The sequence below is a fragment of the Tachypleus tridentatus genome, chromosome 3 (assembly GCF_004210375.1).
Source record: "Tachypleus tridentatus isolate NWPU-2018 chromosome 3, ASM421037v1, whole genome shotgun sequence".
In the NCBI taxonomy this organism is placed as follows: Eukaryota; Metazoa; Arthropoda; class Merostomata; order Xiphosura; family Limulidae; genus Tachypleus; species Tachypleus tridentatus.
In genome coordinates, this window is record NC_134827.1 from 17,491,639 (window position 1) to 17,510,628 (window position 18,990).

The window sequence follows — 18,990 nt, forward strand, 5'->3', positions numbered from 1 at the left end:
TCAGTACATGGTCAGCTAGAGTCTCCAACTGGAACTAAATATGTTTCTCAGGAAATGTTGATAAGTATGTTTTAGGGTTTGTTGTATTGACTGTCACATCTGGAAAAAGTTCCTCTTTTGTTTCTTGTAGATATATTTGACTGGCTTTTATACAAATTTAAATCATACTTTTGAGAAACTTGAAGAAAACACTGGAAGCATGAAGACATTGATAGAGCAGTTTGTTAGATATATGCTGCAAAAGTTTATGGTCAGCTTCAACATTTACTTTTCTACTATTTGTACATTAATGGAACTTCTCACATCCATAGACCACTGTGAATTTCTTTATCACTTTATGTTTAATACTGTTGAACTGAACTGTGAATATGTGAGGTATAGATTATGGGCTTAAGGATCCTTTAAGAGGATAGTTTTGAATTCTGTAGGTTGGTTGGTTGATTGGCCTGGTGTTTTATGATGCAAAGCAACTAGGCTATCTGCATCAAATTCCTTAGGACTGATGTCAACAGAAAATTTTAGTAGAAATGTAAGGCTGTAACATTTGAAAACTGTTTCTTCAGATGCCATACATTTTAGTGTTTTAAAACTAATTCCATGTTACTTTGTTTAGTCCTTGCTGAAATCACATTTCCTATGCCTAAAATTAAGTTGTATAACTTTGCTTTCTCTAGCTCTTGTTTCTCTGGCTTAATGCTGAGCAACATCTTTGCTTTACAGTGAAATATCTTTCATTATTGCTTCAGTACCCTCACATATGCATGATAATTTCAGACATTACTTTCTGAAAAGCTCTGGAATTGACTTTACTCCAGTAGCATGTACAGAATTTGTTCCTGCCCAAAGTTATATGTAGCATCTAATTTGCAGAACTTTTTTGCTTGAAGTTTTTGTGCTAAATTTTAAGTTGTCTTCTTAGAGAAGTGTTCTTTCTGGATAGCTGTTTAAGTCTCTTAGGTTAATACCAATTTTAATTTTGTATGGTTTCACCACAGTCACCATGTTATTTACCCAGTCATTGGGTTCTGTTTTGTTTAACAAATACGTTAGATTCTTACATTTGATTTTGATTTTTTTAAAGACATTGATAATTCTAACACAATACCTTACCTTTTTTCACATATATTGGACAGCACAAAATTGAGGAAAAGCTAATCTGTGCAATTTCTACTTCACCACTGGCATTAAGGCTTCCACCTAAATTTCCATATGGTATTGATTTTTTGGGTTGTTTTTTTGTGCTTGTTAATTTTTCTGGTATAAGTGACTTTCTTTGTTATGGAAGGTATTTATTGTTGGATTTCCATTTCCAAAATGTTCTGTTTCTGCAGATGTAAAGGCCTTTAATTTCCACATTATTTCATAAATGTCTATAGCTTGCACTTTGTCTGGTGTGAACAACAAGATGTTCACCCTAGTTTAGCAGCTGCATTGGTGTTGGGTTTGTTTTTGTCTGTATGGAAAAGTGATGATTTTTATATGGCAGGTTGAAGACTCTTTCATGTATCCTGGACATTCTTTTGTACCTGATATACCTCCACCTATGTTTTTCATCCATAATTGGAAGGAATTTATTGGATTTTTCTCACAACCTACCTTTGTCATATCTTGTACACATGTTGTCTTGTCTGTTTCATGGTTTCAGGACTGAATTCCTCAGGTTTGGTTGTTTCCTTTACTTTGTGATTTGTTGTCTACTTTTTTTTTCATTTCACCTCCAGATGTGTAAGACGATGTTAAGTAACTTTTTACAACTATTCTACATGCATATCTCATTCTCTTTCCTTTGTTACCTAACATGACTAGATATCTTTTGTTGTGCTATATTACCTGTATACAACTCCTTCATTCTGGAGTCTCTTATTCAGACTTGGGGGCTCAGATAGTTTGCCTTTCTTACAAATGTTTTTTTTTGATCTCATATACCTTCATCTGATTCCATTTATCTACCAGTATGATCATACTGAAGTGTGTTTCTCTGAAATCGTATCTTGTGTCACATGTTATTTCTTATCCTCATTGGTTTATTGTCTCTTCCATGCTCATTTTTTACCAGTTTCTGTCACCTATCCTCTTGTTTTCCCTATCACTGCTTCCCATTTTACTGTTCCTATCCATCCTCCCACTGCTCTTAGGCTTTAGTGCTGTCAGTCTTGGCAGTAACTATTTCTGTAGGCTCATAGTCAGTAGTTCTGTTTTTGAGCCTTTGCCTTTCACTAGCGGCCAATTATTGGTGAGTTCTCTAAATGAGTCTTACCCTTTGTTTTTTCTCTCCTGTTCACATTACATTCCCTCCTCCAAAGGATCCTGTTACTTGCAATATCGGTCCATGGCAGTGTTGGCCCTAATGGCTAAAGACACTGTTGGATGGATTTCTCATCCTTCTCCAGAATTTTATTCCTGTCTTTTTATTGTTTCCAAGGGTCCATTAAATAGGTGTCTGGTCATGTGTATTTCATGTCTAAATTAGCTTCTCTACCTTTCTTATGTAACCATGGAGACTTTTCTTACCCTATGGTAGTATTTTGCCCCAGATTTTGGAATGACTGAGATGAACGTCTTGGATGTCTATTTTCCATTTTGGCTGCATACCAACAAGCTTTCTACGGTAATCCTCAATTCATCTGGGTTGATTGGTTGGACAACCTGGAGAAGTTGCATCTCACACCCACTTAGTATTTCATTCATTTAGGTGTTTTTGAAGTTTGTCTTCTTCATTTTATAAACATTGAGCATTGCTGTATTCTCTCCTTCTCTCACTATACAGGATGTTCTCTATTTTTGCAGACTTAGACTTCCATGGAATCCCTTACTACGTTGGACTGTACTCATTTGCATCATCTATAATGGATTCTGCCCAATCTCTTATTTCTTGTTTGTGTTTCTTTATCCTCCACCATTCATCTGGTAATTTGACAAACAAATACTACAGAGGGAGCTTCTCTTCCTTTCTATTGATCAAGTTTCCATTGGTTTCTAGATACGTCCTTGACAAGATGGGGCATGACTTGGCTCTCAAATTATTTTGGGTTAGTGGTTCCATAATGATTCATCCCTTCATATCACTCTTTCAGAGCTTTTTGCAGTACATCAAACTTTGAATAATTTTCTTAATTTAGTTTGTGAATGTCTAGTGATGATCTATAAAGTCAGCTCTGTAGTTACGTTACCTCTTATATCAATCGTGAGCACCCACTCCTGCTGTCTCTCTTTCCATTCTTTACATATATGTCTCATTGCGTATCATATTGAAGTTGCTCTGCATCTTGCCACAGTTCATCTCTCAAGGCCTAACAATACACTACCTATTAAATACTTTCTCAATCATATGGTGTTTATGTGGCTGTGCTCTTGTTTGGGTACTCCTCTTCTAGTTGCTTTTGCCACTCTTCTTGACACCTCATGAGGGAGACAACTCATTCATCTCTATCTCCCTTCCATCCATTTCTCAATTTTCATTTCATTCTGATTCTAATTATTTTCTCTGTCCTCTCTATATGATTTCATGTTTCTCATCTCTAAACTAACTGTGGATGCATTCAGTTGGGACTAGTCCAACTTTTTTTATGTGCCTACCCTCCTTTCACCTTTAATGTTTTGTGCTTTCTTTTATTCTGGAATTCTGGATGTTCCATGTTAATTCTTCCAGATAGCTCTGTTGTTGAACCTTTTCTGGTCCTTCTCTTCTTCTACTTCCTTCTGTCACACTCCCTACTCCTTCAACCTTATTTCTTTCTCTGGTGTTTTCCCTTGATCTTCATGCATGGTTTTTGACCAGTCCCTTATGAGATGTTTTGGACTCTCTTGTCTATCAGTGACAATCATACATATTCAGTTTTGGTCTCTGTATCAGGCTTTTTCCACCTTCCTGGCCTTCTGTCTCCTTTTTTATGAATTTTTATTTGGTTGTGTAACCAAAACTTATCACTTTCAACCACTGCTGATCATCTCTTCTGTCCTGTCTGTGCAGTTTACTGTTATTTAGTCTGCACTGTCCCATTTTGAGGTTTCTGCTCCCATATTTTTTTTCCCTTGGAATTTCTATCTGAAGGTTCACACTTCTGCCAGATCTTGGATAAGATTGCCCAGGCTGGTATGTGGACTACTACCCCCACACACACACATTTTTGTTGAACATTTTCTTCTTTATTTGGATATCAACTTTCTCCTGTCCCCATTCTCCATACACCTTACTGACTTTAACTGGGTAGGTTTTTTTTTCTATCAGTCTTACCGTTACAGGGGTCATATTCTACATCTCATGATTCCACACAGTGGTATGCAGCACCTGCCAGAGTATACATAAGTTTAAGTTTGCATTATATAACTGCCTTGGTATGTAATGCTCATGATGAGATGGGGTATTCCACAACACCATTGGAGGTTTCCTCATGGTATATTATATGCTAAACAAGGCCCCATCCATACCATGCTTACTTATGTATAGTCATGAGTAAAGCAGTGTTGGGATTGCTGTCCATTTCTCTGGTCTTAGTTGAATCAAACCAGGTTGGCTTCCCTTTAAAAACAGGGATATGTGGTCACTCATTGCACAGTTTTAAGTTGTCACATTTCACATTGTATTTTTACATCCTCCTCTTAATGGTGTATGAAAGCAACTTGCCAACAGCACATGGAAATGTGAGTTTAGGCGAGATTCTCAGTGCTAGTTGTGAGCAAAATCTTGTGCATATAGAGAACAACACAAAATTGAGTAAAAGGTAACACATGAGAAATGATAAGTACATTTCGCAAATCATTCTCATTGTGGGAATGTTTACTTTTCTAGGAGAATGTACAACAGGTTTAACAGATGGATCAAATTAAATTGTATAAACACCTGGCTGATGGTTAGTTCTTTGCATAAATCAACATAATTATTTGGCTCATGATATCTCCTGAAGTTTTATTTCTGGGTTATATTATCAGCATTTTATTAAATAAAGTTGTTTGCTAAGACATGTGTCACCTATGTAAAACAGGATGTTATACAGGTTACTCTTTTTACTCAAAGTGTAGTTATCATACCTATAATCTTGATAATATGACTAAAATATTAATTGAATGATACTTTTAGTTTTTTCAATGCAACTTTTTAGTTCAGTGTAGTGGTGACAATTGGGGGAGGGGCAACCACATAAAACAAGTCATAATTAGTTTTTCTGGAAAAGTAAAAACATATATGATTAGTAGGCCATGTTTATGAAAAATAAGTCCTGTATAATATATGAAAGTAGAAAGTTGAAATTTACAAGACAATACCTCATTTTCTTGTATAGAACAGCAATATTTCTTCCATATCTGCCTAAGAAATTTGCATGCCAATAACTGAGCTAACTCTCACCCTAATTTGTCTTTAATGTGAACTATGTTGATGCATAATGATGTCATCATGCAAAACTAGCCCTCCATCAATAGGCAGATAACACAACCTCCATGCACTGTAATTCTCCTAAACACTTGCACTCAAGGAAACTTCATTCTTTTCTTCAAGATTATATTGAATGGACATGTTGATTTTTCTCATGTGTTCGATTTAATGAGATTTGTGATGATGAATGAAACTAATTTTCATTTTACATTAGCTTTTTCTTCAAAACCATTCAATTATTCAAAAATTATCAAATGATGATGACTTCTGTTTAGTCCAATGAAGGTAGTGAAGATACAGTTACAAGACCAGTTTCTGCTATGACTCCTGGAGAATTCTTAATTATTGAGGATGTTACAGCCATTTTACAGTGTGTTGTGGGATTCCCCATGCAAACTAGGCTTCCTCCTCTCCTCCCTTTGGCTGACATTTCTTCACCACAGTTTGATATTGACCATGCTCATAGGCTATTTGAAATCTCATTGCATTGGATTTGTTACGTGTCTCACATTTTTGTTGGTTCTTGAGCTAGATTCTCTGGGTTAGCATGAAGATGACTCTTCACATTTTTGTCAGTCATTGTCTTCATCACAAAGCTCTTTTGCCTCCCACAGGATGTTGACCCTCCCAGAGTCCCCATTCTTCAATCTGTCTACTGTCTTTTAGATGAGTAAGTATGTTTCTCATTCTCTCCCTTTCCATCTAATAGGATTCTGCTAGGATATGCTTATTTCTCAAAATCTACATCAGGCTAAGAGCAATGGAAAGTGCTCATATCATCTACCCTGGTTCTACCAGTGTCCACTGTCAAGATGGTGTGTTGTATGAGACCACTAGAGGTATACCTGTAGTATACAATAATTACGAAATTGCCTGATTCAGCTTGTAATATTTCATGGACTACTATGGGCAAAGATGGCACCAGGGAAGTGAATGGTCACTTCTTTGGCTTGCACTTGCTAGCTTTTAAAAATTGAATTTTGTAGTTCACCATTGTAATGTCTCTAGTAAAAGACTTTTTCAGCAGGCAGATGAATGTGGATCTTAGTACGTCTCTAGGTCTCCATAATGCAAATTTTCCAACCTGTCATCAGGTGAAGCAGAAGAGACTCTTGCTGTTTACTTGTTCTTCATCACCCTAGTTCCTAGCTCCTATGGTGATGAGGCAAGGAGAATTTGTCACTGGTTGGGCTCAACATGTGTAATATGGGTCACCCCTCATATAGCTCATGTGTCCTCCTTCTGTAGCCAGTCTGCCCAGTAGAGTCAAGGCAAACACACAGTGTACAGTCTGAATGAACCCTAACCACACTACACATATTGGTTCATTGATCACTTGTATATAGGTGCTCAAATGGCTGTGATTGAATTCCATTCATCTATGCAACATTTGGGACTTATTTGCCTCTACCCCCTTTACATTCTGGATGAAGAACTGCATCCTGTGGATTCCCTTTCATTGGATGTCACACTCCATGTAGTGTTATCTATCCAGAAATATGCATTTCCTCAAGGACTTTGCCTAAATCCCAGAATTTTAAGAAACTGAATAATATATGTATTTTTCCAATTTCTTTAGATTCTAAAAGGAATATATTGTTGTTGTTCAATTTGCTTTTCATAACTTAAATTCTTTAAACCTGGAATATTTGTAATTTTATCTTAATCTCTCTAGGATATTCTCTGGTTGGTTTTTATATTGAATTTTTCTCTGTAAAACTGTTATACAAATATCAACTTTTCTCATTACGTAATGTTACCAGAAATTAAATAATGATTGCTTTTTCTCTCATAGTTTTTGTAGTTTAATATTTTTATTTATGCACTAAGTTTAATTTTTAATAGACAATATTGAAGATGGTCTTTGATCATTTGGCTCCTCAAACATTTGAGGTTTTTTACAGTCTAGGTTTCTATGATTAAAAGTGATGTGCTGTTATTAAATAAGGGAATACTAAATACTGAGGTAATATGTTTTGCTATTTAACAACATAAAAACTTCAACCAGCTGTTGATACATAAATTTGTTTATTATTGATAATGCACAGCCCTCACAATTATATATTCAACTTCTGAAGAGGAGAACTTATTTTTTAAGCTTTTTAATTATGTTTACATAAAGGCAAGTAAATATTTTACTAAATATTTTGCTCTTTAAAAAGTTATTTATTGTTTGTTTTTTTTATCCGTTGTGCTCCAGTCACAGATGGAGAATTTGCATCACCTACCAACCCTGCCTACATACAGCATCAGATGAAAGCTTTAGAACAAGCGTCATCGTCCAGACCAGATTTTTCAGTCGGTGATGTTGTTTCCAGAGCTTGTTATTGTACTGGTGGAATTACAAAGGCTGAGGAAGCACAGGCTCGACTATACAGGTAGATAGTTAACTTTACTCATTAGTACATCTTGAATGTTTTAATATTTAAGCTTGTCTTGGTAAAAACATTCTAATAAAAAGTACAAATGATGGTGTTTATTTGATTTCAGCTCATATGGATGTGGGCTATAGTTGTAGTTTTATTTCAAGGAAGTTCATAATTATTAACATTGTGAGGGATGTCTTTTGGTTTTGATTATTATATTATTATTATTGCAAAACATTTGGTATATTAGAGATTTAACACAACATTTAACACAAAGATTTTATTTTTTAATATCATGTAACAATTTCTGTTCATGTTTCCTTGATTTATTGAGTAATATCTGTAGTATTCATTTTGTCTGTTTCAAGATATATTTTTATATATCACGTATTACACTTATGAATCTTAGAAATTTTTACTATTTAGCAATGAATCTGTATATACTGTGTGACAGTTACATGTAAATCATATTAACAGGTGTTTTTGTTGTTTTTTTCTAACCTGGAAATTGTGAACATTTGTGATTTCTTGACTTTCTCTAGGAATAGCAGTCGTCCTTTAGGCAGGACACAATCAGCCCCATTACCACTTGGTCACCCCCTATTACAGCCACAGGGAATGGTCTTGTCTACCTCTCAAGGTGAATCTTTCTTAAGAGACCAACAACACAATCTCTTAAGGCAGGTAAGTCAGAAATACTATAAGGTTGTTCACTGTAATTACAAGCTGAATATTATTTCAAATAGAATCAAATTTATGTAAAGATATGAGAAAAAGAAGTAATTTACATAGCTGTTTAGGTATTTCAGAACCTAATGTATCTGACATTTATGAGAAATGAAATATGATCATTTTTCTCTTTTATAGTTTTTGTAGTTTAATATTTTTATTTATGCCTTATTAAGTTTAATTTTTAATAGATAACATTGACACTTACATGACTGTTTAGGTATATCAGAATCTAATTTAGCTTACATGTCATATTTTCATGCATTAATCAGTGTATGTTTGTCTTATTAAAGTCTAAGGAAGCTTGAATATTTGATACAGAATGTTTTTACCATTTTACCTGCTTTTGTGATTTTGTTTTAATTCATATATTTAGCTATTAATTGAAATTAACTTTGAACTCATGATGAACTGAGTACTTTTTCAGTTTTATTTAACATAGTGACATGACTTTGCAGAGTTATTGAAGGAAATACAAGGATATGTAACTGTAGACTTCCATTGCAGTGTACTAGAAACAAGGGCATATTTATGATATTAAACTTCTGGTTATATTTATTCAAAAGGTTTTCAGTTAAATTTCATATTCTCAATGCAGCAAGGTGTTAAAAAAAACTGATATAAAAGATTGTAAATTAAGGTTCAGTGGATAAATCATTTGCAGAAAGAAACAGAGAGCTTATAAATACATTAAATAAACGTTTGAAATATGTACAATTTTATTTAAAAACCATTTTTTTATGGTTTGTATCTGTTATAAAGGAATTAGGTATATTTTTTATCTAAAGTAAAACATCTATAACAGGTTCGACTATATAGGTAGATAGTTAACTTTACTCAGTTGCTCATTAGTACATATTGAATGTTTTAATATTTAAGCTTAGTAAATTGTTAATAATTTTAGATATGTCATTTCACTACGTAAATAATGATAATCCTCCTTTTGAACTGTTGTTCCTGATCACAGCTAGCATACATATACCTATTTTTGTATGTGGATAATACATTAAATCTGTTTTTTAGTTAACTTTTAACACTATATTGAATGTACCTTTTTAGATAGAATAAGGGGACTAGTCCCCTGATATGGTTGACATGGCATTCTAGAAGGTCATAGCAAAGTTTAAACTTGAATATAGTTCCAAACAAAGTTTAGATTTCTCTTTGCACTTGTCCTGTGCAGTTATGTTTTGTAAGTTTCTTTTGAAAATTGGTGAAGCTAGTCACAGTGAAATAAAGAATGCACTGCAACTTTCTTGAATGTAAGACAACTTTGTTTACTTATCTTTTTTTCTTTCTGATTAAGTTTTATCTTAGCATACAGTTCATAAGAGCCACCTGTTTTATGGACTATTGACTAATTATGTTAGTAGAAATCTAATGTCATTTAACTACTCACTAGTACAGTATGAATATTTTGATATATAAACTTACCTTAGTAAAATCTTCTAGTAGTATTGATGTTTTTATTTTTAGCTCAAGCTGGTAAGTAAACTGCAGTTATAATTTTATTTCATAGAAGCTTGTATATTAACAGTGTGAAGAATATCTTTCTCTGTTTTTACCCTTTTATTGTTTTCATAAAATATAATAGCCTTTGTTTCCACTATATTTGTTAAGATTTCCTTGATTTATTGAGAAACTTCTGTCACATAGGTCAGTTATACTTCAGCCATCTTTTGTAAGAATTGCAAAAGTCTAATTTTTTGCATCATTTGTCAGTGTAGGATTATATACACTTATGAAATCAATTAAAGACTTACATTACAACAGTTAGAGCATTATAGACATTGATGTTTCATTCACGTTCACAAATGGTAAACAAATTTGTATTAGCGAATGAAATGAAACTGGAAAAAAAATTTAAGAATACAAATAATAACTACTACAACACAAAAATACTTTTTACAGCTGGCTGACAATTACAGATTATTATAGGATGATTCTTATTCCCTCATCTATACACTGATTTAAGCTTATTAAACCATTACCTAAGAAGGTAATACACACATACACACAATTTCTCTTATGGATTCTGAATAATGTTACAGTTAATATGTTTGTGATAAATATTGGGCACAATACACTTGCTTTCTCTTGTATTTTTGTGTTTTTACTTAAAATTCTCGTGTATTTTCTGTAGCACATCCGGCAAACAGTGTTAACTCGTGCAAGCAGCAAAAACCAGGTGGAAAATGTTGAGGAGGAAACGGAAGCTGCCATAGCCCAAGAAATGAAAGATTCATCTTGTGATAAAAAAAGTTTTATTTCCATAGAAGCAATTGATTTGAGCGAACCTAAATCTAAGGTTGACAGAGATAAACCTGATATGGGACATATCACTGTTACTAAGAAAAATTATCTTGAAATGCTAAATGGTATGTTGCATAAATATATATTTTTCTTTATAGGTAAATGATTGAATAAAGATATGCAGCCAACAGAAAAGTTAACATGTGTGGAATTAAAAACAAAAATAAACAACAAATAAAATGGATATCAAATGCAAATATTATTATATTGATTTTCCATTAATGTTGGAAAATGAAATATAAAACATCAATGTATTGAACAACTCATTTTAATATTTTTAAAATTTTCTGTGATAAAGTAGTTTATTAGTGATAAACTGACCATTTAGTTGCTCCCTCTTGTATTTCCTTAATTATCTTCAATGCTTTATACATTAAAAAAAAAACATGCACACACTTGGACTTAATAAATATTATAAAGATTCATATTTGGTGATTATGAAAGTACTCTCACAGTGTATTAGAAACCAAAATATTTTTTGTTTATGGCATAAGTTGCATTAGAAATGTGTTGCAATGAAATATGTTTTATGAATTTGTTGATTTTGACTTGCTGATTGTTTTACAAGTTCGTGTAAAGTAGTAAAATGTGGGATACATATTATTAAATTATTATTTAGGAGGATAAAATTATTTCTAATTAATTTTCTACACCACCTTGGAACGTTTTGGATGAGTAATATCAGCTAGAGTATGTGTCTGTTGATTGGATGGATGAAATAAAAACTAGTTTGTAACAAAGGATAGGAAAAATTGTGCATTAAAAGTGCATAAAAATGGCAATACTGAAAATAATGACATACTGTTTTCAAGGATTCTATCAATATGAAATTAGATGGGGGTCAAGCCCCTTCCTCCCCCCATGCCATCCTGTATTACTGGAAATTTGCACTGATACATCAGTGTTTTGAAATTACACAGGGAGTCAAATCCCCCCCAACTCTCACACACGACTTTTGTCATATCATCCTGTACCACTGAGTCAAGTTTGGAAGTGATTGATTCAGAAATGTTGAAATGTCTAAAGAACACATGCAGTTATTGAGTTTTATTTATATAGCTTTCAAACAGAAGTATAGAATTTATATTTGTTATTAATTAGTATATTTTTAAATTTAGCTTTGTCACAGGTTTTTTCTTTTACTTCACTGCTTATAGTCTTTTCTAAAGCTATGCCTTCTCATTATTTAAAGGTTCAGCTTTTACTTCTCATAACCATCATGTAACTCGTCCATTGTCTCGTGCCCTGTCCAGTCCTTTAGTCAACCTTAATCCCACAGGAAACATTCAGGAGAAGTTTGTGTACACTCATCATGCTTTTACTACTGGTAAGGTTAAATTTCAAAGAATGTAAATAGTTAATGACTGAATAATTAGAAGTTGGTTATTATGATTGTTTTGAATAGGATGATTATGGTTTCTTGTCATACATTAGTATGTCTAATGTAGTAATCCACAACAGAAACAACCTAATAGTTGTATGTGTGCTTTTTTCGTATGTGTGATTTTTTAGATTCACTTGTATCTGTAACATTGTTAATCTATTCTGATTACCCATGGGACAAACTTATCAGTTCATCACTTATAAATAGATAAATAAGCCTATGAAAGTGGTTAAATAAACTATATAAGAACTTCTTCAGTATCCCTGTTCTCCAGCAGTTGTTAGTATTTACCAAATTTTACTTAAAACTGCAAGAGCATGTTAAGACATCTTTCATAATCCAGCAATAAATTCCTTAGATATACTCTATCTTTTTAAGCATGTTTTTATTTCTGTTTATTTTCTCTTGTTACAGTCCATGAAGCATATAAAGCTAGGTAGTGAAATTCTAATGTTTTCTCTTTCTTTACCTAATTGTAGTCTGTAATGATCTCGTAGTTGATTAAGAGTGTATCTTTTCCTTTTGTATTTGTATTTTGGTTTAGTGTATCATATTAAATCAAAGCATTGATATGTTATTTTTGATAACCAGGTTTAGTATATGACAGTTTGATGTTAAAGCATCAGTGTACCTGTGGAGATAACACCCATCACCCTGAACATGGAGGAAGACTACAGAGTGTCTGGGCTCGACTTCATGAGACGGGTCTTGTGGCACGGTGTGAGGTAGCTTTACACTGATTTATAAAATACAAGGAGTTTTAATGTTTTTGATAAAATTACCTTTTAAAACATACTTTTTGATAAGGTGTTTGGTTTTTAGCAGAAGATTTGGTCATCTGTCATAAGAAAACGTTCAAAATATTTTGATAAAATTGCTACAGATTTTATTCTCATACAGATTGTTACTGATATTAAGAAACTCCAACTCCCATTATACTGAGTGTTATCCTTTCCTCAGCTGCTTTATTAATATTAAAGTTTTTGTCAGTTTTTATGGAAAATTTTCATAATGTGCACAGTCACTGTGTGAGACTTAAGTTTTGTTTTGTATCTTAATCTTTAGTAGTAATTTATAAGTATAGTATAAGTTTGTTGAATGGTCTACACTATGTAAAACGTTTGAAGCTACAAGGAGATTATATTGTTGATTCACCACTTCATTTGAATGATAGTTCACATTAAAAATAATAAAAAATAAATATTTAATGTTAATATAAAATAAATAATCATGTGTTAATTATACTTACCATAATTGTGATTTTTAAATGACTTAAGTGTAACGCATAATAGTTACACTTCACTTACTTTACCTGGTTCATGCTGTAACAGTGTTGTTCATGTAAATGACAATATGGATAAAGTCTGAGCTGCTACTATTGTCTGTCATACCCCAGCCAACCTGATTAGTCCTTGTATTGGCAAAAGCCATTGTAAGCTTTATATATCGAAGGTATAGTGTGGTTAGCTTATGATTATATATTATTTTATATACGTCCATTTGTATACTTGTATAAAATAAATACTTAAGAAATAAAGTTTATACTGAAAAAAGATCTGAAAAAGTATACTCTTCTATAATTTTCTTACATGTGAACATTTAAGAAAGTATATTTAATCATGTTTTTTATCTATCAGGCTTTTTTGCACCTTATTTATCATATATATAGATTAAGTAACAGCCTTTTATTAATAAATGCATTGAATATTAGTTGAAATATTATAATTACTGGCTTATTCATTAATTGAAATGTACATCTTTATACTTGTATGTATTGAATTTTAGTTTTCTTAATATCTTATATGAAATGTAATTCATTGGTAAGTTTTCATCATAGAATTGTATAAGCACATGAAATTTTTTGCATAAACAAAAATTAAGCTACAACTATATAAATATTTTATTTCATATGTTGTACAGGATACACTCTTTTTTTTTTTTTTAGATGCTATGGGGTTAGTAATTATGTTTCATTAAATATTTCAATTTACAAATTTCAGAAAGTGAAGGCAAGGAAAGCCAGCCTTAGTGAAATACAGTCCTGTCACAGGTAAAAAATATTAAACAATTTTATAAAAATTAATTTGTTCTGAAAAAAGAAAATCCACAATTGATTTAGCAAAATGCAAGAAACAGCATTTTTTATGAATAAAAGTAACATACGTTTCTGAAAGTATACTTTTAAAGTTGTAATAATCCAAATGTTTTTTAAATGTATCTCAGGAACTTATTTAATAATATTTTAAGAACAAAATTTACTGTATTTTTGTTGTTGTCCAATAGCAAAAGCTACACAATGAGTTATCTGTATTGTGAGCACCACAGGTATTGAAACCAGGTTTTTTAGTATTACAGACCTTGAGTTCAAGTATTTGGAATAGATTGAAGAGGCTACCATCAAAAGTCAAATTGGATGTCTTCTTTTTGAAAGAGACATCTAGTTGTCACTATAACAACAGTGATTTAAGTTATTTCATACATACTTATTGTTTTGTATTTTTCATTAATATGGTCTTTTAATTTGGTCTCTCAGAAATATTTTCTCAGCCATTTAACAGGAAATAACTGCTTCTTTGCTTTATATTTATTTTAGATATTAGAATTAGTGTTTTAGATACAGTCTAACAATTGTTTGTGTATTTCTTAAAGTGTAGTTAACAGATAATTTTGTATTTGATTTGTTTATGAAGCTCAGTTCTAAGGGCCCTCTTGTGCAATTTACCCTAGGCCATCAATTACTTAATCTGGTCATGTCTATAACTAGCCCTTTATAATGATGTGCTTTATTTATGTAGGTGTTCTGAATGGCCAATCTGCAGCCTTCAGTTTTGTACTTAATATATCAAAAAAACAAAATCCAAACAGAAGTCTACTGCAATACAGAAACTTGTTTGAATATTACTTTTACAAAAAAAAACTAGCTTGAATCAGATATCAAAGTTTTTTATGACTAAATGAGAATCTCATTCTTGTAAAAAAAAAATTAGTCTTTATTTTTCCAGTTTACTAATATGGACTTTGCTGCCTTGAAGTGAATTAATATATATGTATTTTGTTGTTATAAATTTCAAAAAATGTGGACTTAATTTTTAAGACTCAGAATTACCATTTCGAAATAAAGGTCACAGTTAACAAAGAACAAACAGGTAATTTCCCCATGCCTAAAGTAAACTAGAGTAACATCTCGCTTAACAACTGTTGTATGTTTTTTTAAATAGAACCTTTAGATTTATCCATTCAATTTCCATCTGTTCACATGTATACAATGCTTTTCAGTCTTGCACATTTAACATAAGTAAATGTGAATGATAGCCTCTTATTTATTCATTTTATTTCAGCGAAGCTTACTCCATTTTGTTTGGTACAAATTCATTAAACAGACTAAAGCTGGATCTAAGTAAGTTAGGTGAGTAGCATAGTTTGTCAGTTAGTTCAAAGAGGCTTTACTTGTGATATCTTGTGCATAATTAGTTGCAACATAGTATGGCTTCAAGTTTGTTTAACTGGTACTAATGTGATAACTAAAGTATATCTCTAGCACTCATTTACTTCATCATAATAATGGTTGGAAATTATATGACCTAGTGTGTGAAAAGACAGATGTGGTAATTTGTCAATTATGGAAGGAAAGAGACAGGCTGTAATGGTAAATAGAACAAAAATAAATATTATTTATAAGTGAAACATAAGAAGAAAATACAAATTTTCTGATCGTTAATAGTTGAATTAGAATGAAATAAAATAGGCTTTATTTAAAATAAAAGATAAGTAATGTAGAAGTACTAAAACAGATGTACATAGTACTAAAACAGATGTACATAGTACTAAAACAGATGTACATAGTACTAAAACAGATGTACATAGTACTAAAACATAGATGTACAATATATAGGCACCATGATAAACACCAAAACATACAGAAATAGTGATATATCTTGAGCCTTTCAAGTCAGAAACAAATGTTTTATAAAATGACAAAAGTACATTTACATTTACCTCCTCTTTCTAACTGACCAATCAGGAAATTGGATCATAAGATTCTGATGTATCTCTGCTCCATATGATGCTCTCAGAGTAATCCAACAGTAAACATCCCAAGAAGATGTAGATAGCTTCCATGAACAAACCATGCTACAGAAATAACACAAAACGTAATATAGTACATACCAAAGATGTTTCTAATTAGAACATTAAAAGATTAAATTTTATGAAAATTGACTTAAAAATAATAGATTTTCAGTTGTGGATTTCATTGCAATGTACAATAGTTAAAAATTTTTTTTATTGACTGCTAAGCCAAAGCAAGTTAATTTCTTCATAGAGAAAGTTTTATTTGGTTTTGCTTGTTACATCAGTTTTTTCTACCTGTCTTAATCCTCTGGAGTGCTGTATGGTAATTAGTAGTTTGTTAGATGTTAAGACTTCATTGCATATGGGTTGCTACAAATGTTGTTACTTTGTTTTAAAAAAAACAATTTATGTGGTCTTTTTCTCACATATTAGCTCGGAAATGTTATTTCAGATCTTCCACTTAAAAATTTTGTGAAACTTCCATGTGGAGGTATAGGAGTAGACTTCGATACTGTGTGGAATGAACTTCACACAGCAGATGCTGCATGGATGGCTGCAGGATGTGTAACAGAACTATCTTTTAAGGTTGCGACAGGGGAAGTGAAGGTAAAACTTGGAATATTGCTTTGCAAGAAAAAAAAAATGATTTTCCTCTCAGTACTATGATAAGTAAGTTAGTTATCAAGTAGCAGCAGAGGCTGGTTTTATAACATAATTTTCCCCTTTGTTTTTCATTTATAAGATCATTAAATCCCTTCATTCATATTTTTTTTAAAACTTCCCAAATAAAATTTGTGACTAAGTACTACAAGTGCTTATTCTGTTAATTTGTGACTAAATACTACAGGTGCTTATTCTGTTAATTTGTGACGAAGTACTACAGGTGCTTATTCTGTTAATTTGTGACTAAATACTACAGGTGCTTATTCTGTTAATTTGTGACTAAGTACTACAGGTGCTTATTCTGTTAATTTGTGACTAAGTACTACAGGTGCTTATTCTGTTAATTTGTGACTAAATACTACAGGTGCTTATTCTGTTAATTTGTGATGAAGTACTACAGGTGCTTATTCTGTTAATTTGTGACGAAGTACTACAGGTGCTTATTCTGTTAATTTGTGACTAAATACTACAGGTGCTTATTCTGTTAATTTGTGACGAAGTACTACAGGTGCTTATTCTGTTAATTTGTGACTAAATACTACAGGTGCTTATTCTGTTAATTTGTGACTAAGTACTACAGGTGCTTATTCTGTTAATTTGTGACTAAGTACTACAGGTGCTTATTCTGTTAATTTGTGACTAAATACTACAGGTGCTTATTCTGTTAATTTGTGACTAAGTACTACAGGTGCTTATTCTGTTAATTTGTGACTAAGTACTACAGGTGCTTATTCTGTTAGTTTGTGACTAAGTACTACAGGTGCTTATTCTGTTAAATTTTTATTGGCGCTTGCTTCTGATGTGATTATCCTCTCATTCTAGAATGGTTTTGCTGTTGTTCGGCCTCCAGGCCACCATGCTGAATCTCAACAGGCCATGTGAGTTGTTGGTCACGGTTCTTGATACTTGACATTGTAATAATATCAGTACTATATGATATTATTTTTCTGAAATGGACACTTAACTCAAAATACAATATATTATTGAGGAACTATTTAAAACATATTGAAATGATAAAGTAAAATGTGCTTTTTGGTAGTTTAATACATACATAATGTAAAGTTATATGAGTAAAAGTAAAGTAAAAATAATTTTTTGATACAGTATTTTATTTAGGCTGTTAGGTATTGTCTAATATTTATTTATTTATTACAGTCATAGGTAATTACAATAAATGTCTTATTTTGAAGACTGCAAACATACAAAAGTAGCCAATCTTCAACATTGCAATCGTACATTTACATTTCAAAATTTATGATTGATTGATTTTAATTATAACAGTCGGCTAAACTCTCTTCTTAATAGTAAGGATCATTTTAAACCCAGTATTTAGAGCAAATCACTATAAGCAATTAATAGTTTGTTTGTCATATAATTCTTATTTTTTTTTGTTGTAGGGGTTTTTGTTATTTTAATTCACTGGCTATTGCTGCTAGGCAGCTGCAACAGAAGCTGAAACTAGAGAAGATTTTGATAGTTGACTGGGTAACAATCAGCTTTCATATCTTAACATTTCTAATTCTTAAGTTGTATCCTTTAATTGTACACTTCACATGATATATTCACTCAAGACTTATCTACTTGAATTATCATACAGAAAAATCTAAGTCATAGTTTGGTCACATACTACTTAGTTTTGAGTATCATGCTGATCATAGAAATATGGAGTAAATTAATTCTTGTATTGTGAGTTTTATGGTTGAAATTTAAGTGTACCATGATTACTGTACTTTAAACTCTGTCACTAGAATATAAAAACACTTTATAGCATGAAGGTTAGTGGAGGTTTTTGGTTCCCAACCACTGTTTTGTGGACCAGTACCAGTTCACGGGGCAATTTCAGCCAGTTTGAGAGACAAAAATGCTTAAGAGATCTTCTGAAGTATTTTGCTTTGCAATGTAATTCAAGAGCACTTTAAAAGGTTTATGTTGTATGAAGCAGTCCATGAACGTTTGTATTCAGAAGTAGCTTGTTCTCAGTTAGAAAAAGGTTAGGAACCAGTTCTCTAAACAACTGCAAATTCTGCCCTTTTCATATAGTTTTGTCTCTTGTAATACATTAAATGTAAAGCATTTTACTATAAATGCTTTTC

At 31.9% G+C, this 18,990-nt stretch overlaps 1 protein-coding gene across 2 annotated transcripts in view; it reads left to right on the top strand.

Moving 5' to 3' along the window:
* The window catches only part of LOC143246454 (histone deacetylase 5-like), a 116,083-nt gene that overhangs the window by 67,588 nt on the left and 29,505 nt on the right, over positions 1-18,990 (top strand). For both annotated transcript variants that reach the window (XM_076493182.1, XM_076493183.1), the window contains 10 exons: positions 7,572-7,749; positions 8,280-8,421; positions 10,610-10,844; positions 11,972-12,106; positions 12,755-12,888; positions 14,164-14,213; positions 15,502-15,569; positions 16,686-16,840; positions 17,720-17,775; positions 18,295-18,382. In XM_076493182.1, the coding sequence (XP_076349297.1) occupies positions 7,572-7,749; positions 8,280-8,421; positions 10,610-10,844; positions 11,972-12,106; positions 12,755-12,888; positions 14,164-14,213; positions 15,502-15,569; positions 16,686-16,840; positions 17,720-17,775; positions 18,295-18,382 (1,241 nt within the window). The remainder of the gene's footprint in view (positions 1-7,571; positions 7,750-8,279; positions 8,422-10,609; positions 10,845-11,971; positions 12,107-12,754; positions 12,889-14,163; positions 14,214-15,501; positions 15,570-16,685; positions 16,841-17,719; positions 17,776-18,294; positions 18,383-18,990) is intronic.